Raw genomic sequence first — 6,000 nt, 5'->3', positions numbered from 1 at the left:
GGGCAAGGTTTACTCTGTGGATGAACCTGGAAGGGGAAGTGGGTGCAACATGACTGTGGGTTTCTGTGAGGATCAGCGCAAGGTGATGGTGGCGAACCACAGCATTCGTGAGGCAGCCAGCTGTCTGCTGTTACTGAACGCTCTAAAAGGTTTGTCGCTGCTGGGAAGGGCTTGACTTCCGTGGTGTCCCTGATTTGGGAAATGCCATCTCCCCAGCAGACGAGATGATGGTGAATCTATACTTCACAGCTCTGCTACCCGCTGTGAGATTTCAGGCCGGTTCACCTCTCAGGCCTTGACTTGGTAATACCACCGACCTCCTATGGCTTTTGTGATGATTAAAGTAATGAGGATAGGTAAAGCGTTAGAATACACATCTAAGTGCCATGTAAGTGCTTGGTATTAGCACTATTTGCAAACAACATAGAAATTTTACTGTTTACCTATGGTTGTATTCTAGCCAGACTTGGTAGAGCATGCCTGTAATCCTAGCACTCCAGAGGCTGAAGTAGGAGGATCGCCATGGGCTTCAGGCCAGCCTGGACTCCATAGTGAGTTCAAGGCCAGCCTGGACTACATAGCGAGGCTCTGTCTCAAAAAAACAAGGCACAACAAAAATACGTTTGTATTCAGACATGGCTGTGGCTCCTTCCTGCTGGGCGTGCAACGCAGGCCGCTCACTGTGTCCACTCCAGGAAATTGTGCTCGCCCGCTCTGCCCCATGGGTTCCTCCTTGCCTGTGTCTGTCCCCAGTGGGCATCAGCAGATATTCTCTATGCCAGGAGACACACCTGGTCCCAGTGAAACGCAGCCTTTGTGCCCTGGCCCTGGGTGCTGGGGATGGACCCTGGTGACAGACCCTGGTGACCTCCAGCACCCCCTGGGGAGAGTTTCTGCTTCTCGCTGGTCCTCACACCCCCCTGAGCCAGCACCTGGGGCTCCCTTGAGGCCTGGTTGGGATGATTCTCTCTTGGTTTGCACTTGCTCAGCCAGCTCTACAAGAAACATGACACACACAGAGTAACCAGACATCGACACGAGCAGAACTTTCTCTACTCCTGAGCCTGACCACAGTGCGGCGGCCTCCTCTGGTCTCCTACCCTTTCCGTTTACTGTTGTCCCAGGGCACGGATTCTGTGAAGACACCTTTTCTTCTGGATGGGAAGAAAGAAAAAGTTGATCTAACATGGTTTTAAAAAAACTAAAACGATGACCTTAAATACCCAGAAACAACAGATATGAAATCAGTAAAAATTAAAACCACACTGTTCAAGTCCTTCACCCTTTCATTTTTATTTTCCTTATAGTACATTCTTTAAAAGAAGTTAACAACTGCAATTCCAAATACAAGGATTAAATAATGCAAATGAAAAGCTGTCATTTTTCAGTGAAGCTATTGCCTAATTACCCTGGAAGAAAGTATTCTTGTGACTGAACTGCTGCAAAAACCCCTTAGAAAAGCTTCATTTGTTGCCTGTTAAGAGTCTTCTTAAGGTCACTTTATCGTCTAGACCGTTCCCTTGTTTCCAGTGAGTTCTGCGTGGTAATGGCTTGTGGTTCCACAGTGTTTCATGTAGGAAAAGCGCAGACTACGAGGCTACTGAAGTCGCTCGAGTTGTAGGCTCTGCCACAGAAGGAGGTCCCCACACGGTGACATGTCCCTTTGACCTTCAGCAAGACCCAGGAAATGAAAACTCGCGCCCCTGTCTTGGCTTCAGTCCCCACGCTGTGGCGCTGGGAGGCAGCTGTGGTCAGGTTGGGCCCGCGTGCAGTGGAGGAGCCTGCAGGTGGTGCCAGGTGGCCCGGCTGGGGTGGGGCAGGGGCCACAGGCACAGGCACCTGGGGGCCTGAGCCGCGCCCCCACCCTGGGCTGGGGCCCTAGGGCCCACGAGGCCCCTGCCCAGTCACCAGCTAGGGGCTACTGCTGGGTCAAGAGCGCGCTCCGGTTGGCCTTCATCTTCTCCAGACGCTTCACCAAGTGGCCGTTGCTCACCTCGAGCTCTTCTGTTTTATCCAGTGCTGAGCGAAGCTGGAAACGAGGAGCAGAGGGCGTGATCAGGGAGGAATGGGCTCCCCCGGAACATCACTGTGGGGATTTCTCAATTTAAAAAGCACCACCGGCCCCTGGTTCCGGCATCAGGAGGACGTAGGGAACCAACCGTCCTCCTCTGAAAGCGCTAGGGCCCAGACGAGGTGCACTCCTCGGGACCCTGAAGGTCCGCACAAGGAAAGTGAGGCAAACAAATTCGACATGCAAGAGCTGAGGCTGAGGCAGGAAGGCCAGGGCCATACTGGTCACAGAGCTGGGGCCAGGCAGGAGCCACGGGGGCTGGAGTTCCTGGACCCGCAGGGGAGGGGACAGCCAGGGAGGGGCCCTGCTGCCACATGGGCGTGGAGACACGAAGCTTGGCACACAGTCTGTGGCTCTGCTCCCCCTCCGAGCACCCTCAGGAGGGCAGAAGACCCCTCCTCCCATCTCCTGGGCGGGACGTTCCCCTGCGGTCCCAGAGTCCTCCTGCAGTCGGTCAAGTGCAGCCATGCAAAACACCACAGGTATGAGGGAGGGCAGAGCAAACCCAAGAGAACCAGATGCCGGGGACCAGAGGACTGGACGTACCAGCTGTGGGAGCAGAACACGGTACTTACAGACCCAAGGGTGCCAGGAAGCATGGCCACAGCATGCCGGTGCCCAGCAGACCCTGAGAACATCTGCCGGCTGGATAGCCTTGCCAGTGTTTTCAGGAAGGGAAGAGATGTGCCATCTTTAAAGACTGGCAGGCGGGCTGGGGGCCACGGAGAAGCCTGCCTGTTCCTTTATCGCGGTCATTAACTTCCCATTTGAGGATGAGTCCCATGGCAAGTGCTCAAAGCGGACACTGACCCTGGAGGCAATGGTGCTGGCCCCCAGGTCCCCATGGCCGAGCTGTGGTTATTAGGGTACCAGCCCTGGAGGGCGGGCGGGCAGGAGGGGCCACACCCAGCCCCAGCAGATTTCACTGAGTAGATCCTCTGATGCCGCAGCCACAGGGAGTCTACCCATTCCTCTCCCAAAAACGCCTCAGAGATTTACCTCTCTTTGGAGTTTCCGTTTTTCTGCCTTAAGTTCATCTTCTATTTTTTCTGCATTTTCGGCGGCTGATTTATAACGCGACACTTGGCTCTCTAACCTTATTACCTAAAAAGGAGGGGAAAGCCAGCAGTGTAAATTAAGTCCTGCTTCCTTTCTCCAAGTGCTGTGGCCTATTCAAGAGCCAAGGGCGTGGCTTCATAAAAAGGGAGAACAGGGCGGCGTGCGAGGGAGTGCGAGTGATGACATGGCTTTTGGAGAGTGCAGCCTGCAGCCAAGCAAGCTCTCCATTCATCCCTGGGGACCCTGCCCTGGCCCCAGCAGGGATCGCCCCGCCCCCTGCCTCCCTGCCCCGGCTTCCACTGTCCCCTCTGTGGGCTCCTGCTGGAGAGGGTACATCGAGGCAGACAAAGATGGCAGCGCAAAGGTTCCACCAGGGCCTCGGCCCAGGGCTGATCTCCCTGGGGCTGGCAAGATGGGAGGTAGCAAGGGACAGGGTGGGGATCCCCAGGCAAGGTCCCAGCAACACAGGTGGTGGCAGAGGTGGACTCATCGAACTCAGCTCATTCCAGGGTGCTGTTCATTTTTTTTTTTTCTGGTGCTGGGAATTGAACTCAGGACCTTGTGCTTGCAAGGCAGGCATGGTGCCACTGAGCTAAATCCCTGGCTGTTTATTTTTGTTTCTACAAAAAGTCCTGAAGTTCTACCCATGTATACCCACAACGGAGCGGGGAGAGGGCCTGTTCTCCCCTTTTCCTAGGGCAGGACAGGTTGCTGTGGGGCCCAACATCTGGAGCCAGAGTTCCCCAAGTGCAGACGCCAGGCAGAGCTGGCCCAGCTGGCAGGGAGAGGCTGATTGGGCAGGGCAGAGGGACATCTCAGCAGGACACCTGTCTCATCAGCTCAATTATTTTTAAGGAACAAAATTTTAGAAACTCCCAAACCACATCAGTTATTTTCTACAACTAAGCATCATTTCTAAAAGGTCAGTATCTCCTGTAACAACCCAGGTCCTGATAATTCTCTTCCCTCCCCTACTTGCCCTCTCTGTACACAAAACCCCGAGATGCTAGCTGCCTTCATTTGTCCCCCTCAAGGCCTTTTTTGGTTCCAAAAGACTCTGCTGCTTTTCGTCCTCAGCCTTTGAGGTCCTATTTCTAGCAAAAAGCACTGCAGTTCATCCAGTTTAGCTGCTCAAGATTGCTTTGGAAGGTGCGCACATACATTTTGTTCTAGTGCGGTTATCTCTTGTTCAGACTTGGCCAGTTTAAATTTGAGGTCGCTGATCTGCCTGTTGGCATCTCCTGTAGGGTGAGGGAGAAGGAAGATCTGTTATGCTCTTGGGCTTTGAAAATGTTAAAACAACAGCGGGCAGGAACCAAGCCCTCCCTCATATTCATCCTGACAATCTGTGATGGTGCCCCAGGCCCAGGGCACAGTCAGTGACTGTGTGTGCATGAGGGCAGGGGCCCCAGGTGAGACGCTGCTCAGCTAAGAGGACAAAGAAGTGGCAGGCTGGGTGGGGGAGGCTGGGCATCGTTTCATCTCCCTTGAGCCCTTTTCATTTATTGGCGTAAAAACTGCTTCCCATCTTTCCACACAATGCAAAGCCAGGGTGGCTTCTCTCAGCTCCAGCACATGCGGGGAAGGCTTTGCCCTACCTCCTGCCCTCTCCTGGCCGCCCACAAAGGAACACTTCTGAGCTTTCACATCTTGGGTTTCTGGGGCCACAGGGGAATGCAGGGCACCTCTGCATGGCAGCTCCAGCACAGCCCCTAGGGAAGAGCGCCTTCCAGCCCAGGACGACCTACTCTGCAGGTCCAGCACGTGCACGCCCGTCCCGTTTTCCAGCACATCCTCTGCGGCCCTTGAGTGGTCCAGCTTGCTGTTCTTCGGTTTTCCCTCCAGCTGCCCTTTGAGTTTCTTAATCTGAAAATACCACCAGCATATTCTGTCACTTTCTCCTTTCTAAAGGACACTGAAAAGCTGAACTCAGAGCCATCAGAAGGGAAGTGGCTATAAAATGAAAACCCAAACCCAGAGGTGCGGGGCTGCAGCTGTGCGGTACTGAGGGCATCCCCGAGGTGCCAAAGAGCTGAGGGACACAGCGTGTGGGAGGGAGGCGGAGTAAAAGGCCACATCCACAGCCTCCCTGCCACCACGGCGCCTCTGTGACCAGCCCAACCCCCAAGTGAGACACCTGCTCACCAGTACTCTTCTGATAGTAGGTAGTTCAATGAATGAAAAAGAAATTATTGCTACAATATCAGGCTTTAATTATTTCAAAATGTGGGGTGAAAGTCCTCCCTCCCTCCCTCCCTTTTCTTCTTTATTTTTGCAGTGCTGAGGAGGGATCCCAGGTCCAGAGCAAGCTAGGCAAGCTACGTCCCCAACACATCCTCCCTTTTAAATTATTTTGAGACTCACTAAGCAATTTTGGATCTCACTAAGTTGTCCACACTGGCCTTGAACTTGTGATCCTCCCGCCTCAGCCTCCTGAGGAGCTGGGATGATAGCTGTGTGCCACCTGGTCAGTGAGAAGTTATCTGTGAAGGTGAAGTTCCTCGGGGACTCAGGAGGAGATGCTACATCAAATACTGAAGTGTTAACTAAGAGTTGGCCAGCCAGGCTTTACTCACAGAGAGAGAGGCCCTCTGGAGGCCTCCGGGTGCAGAAGAGCTGAGACTACGCCCCCACCCCAAACTTCGGCTTTCTCCTGGAAACAAGTACAGAATTACAACTAGTACGTGGGTTTTTCTTCTGGTACCAGGGATTGAACTCGGGACCTTTCACTTGCCAGGCAGGCACGGCACCACTGAGCTACATCCCCGGCCCACAACTAGTACATTTTTAAAAAGATACTTTATTTTTATTTTTGGTGGTGCTGGGGATCAAACCCAGGGCCTCCCGCCTGCTAGGCAAGCGCACTACTG

At 53.7% G+C, this 6,000-nt stretch overlaps 1 protein-coding gene across 15 annotated transcripts in view; it reads right to left on the bottom strand.

Moving 5' to 3' along the window:
- Window positions 1-1,268: 1,268 nt before the first annotated feature.
- The window catches only part of Lrrfip1 (LRR binding FLII interacting protein 1), a 102,395-nt gene continuing 97,663 nt past the window's right edge, over window positions 1,269-6,000 (bottom strand). For all 15 annotated transcript variants that reach the window (XM_087209526.1, XM_087209529.1, XM_087209528.1 and 12 more), the window contains 4 exons: window positions 4,879-4,996; window positions 4,292-4,371; window positions 3,071-3,175; window positions 1,269-2,029 (listed from right to left, as the gene is read on the bottom strand). In XM_087209526.1, the coding sequence (XP_087065652.1) occupies window positions 1,919-2,029; window positions 3,071-3,175; window positions 4,292-4,371; window positions 4,879-4,996 (414 nt within the window). In that variant the 3' untranslated portion in view covers window positions 1,269-1,918. The remainder of the gene's footprint in view (window positions 2,030-3,070; window positions 3,176-4,291; window positions 4,372-4,878; window positions 4,997-6,000) is intronic.

Source organism: Heterocephalus glaber, unplaced genomic scaffold, assembly GCF_053883595.1.
Source record: "Heterocephalus glaber isolate CG9 unplaced genomic scaffold, H.glaber_assembly_v1.0 deba00001004, whole genome shotgun sequence".
In the NCBI taxonomy this organism is placed as follows: Eukaryota; Metazoa; Chordata; class Mammalia; order Rodentia; family Bathyergidae; genus Heterocephalus; species Heterocephalus glaber.
This window is presented reverse-complemented; position numbering and strand designations above follow the sequence as displayed.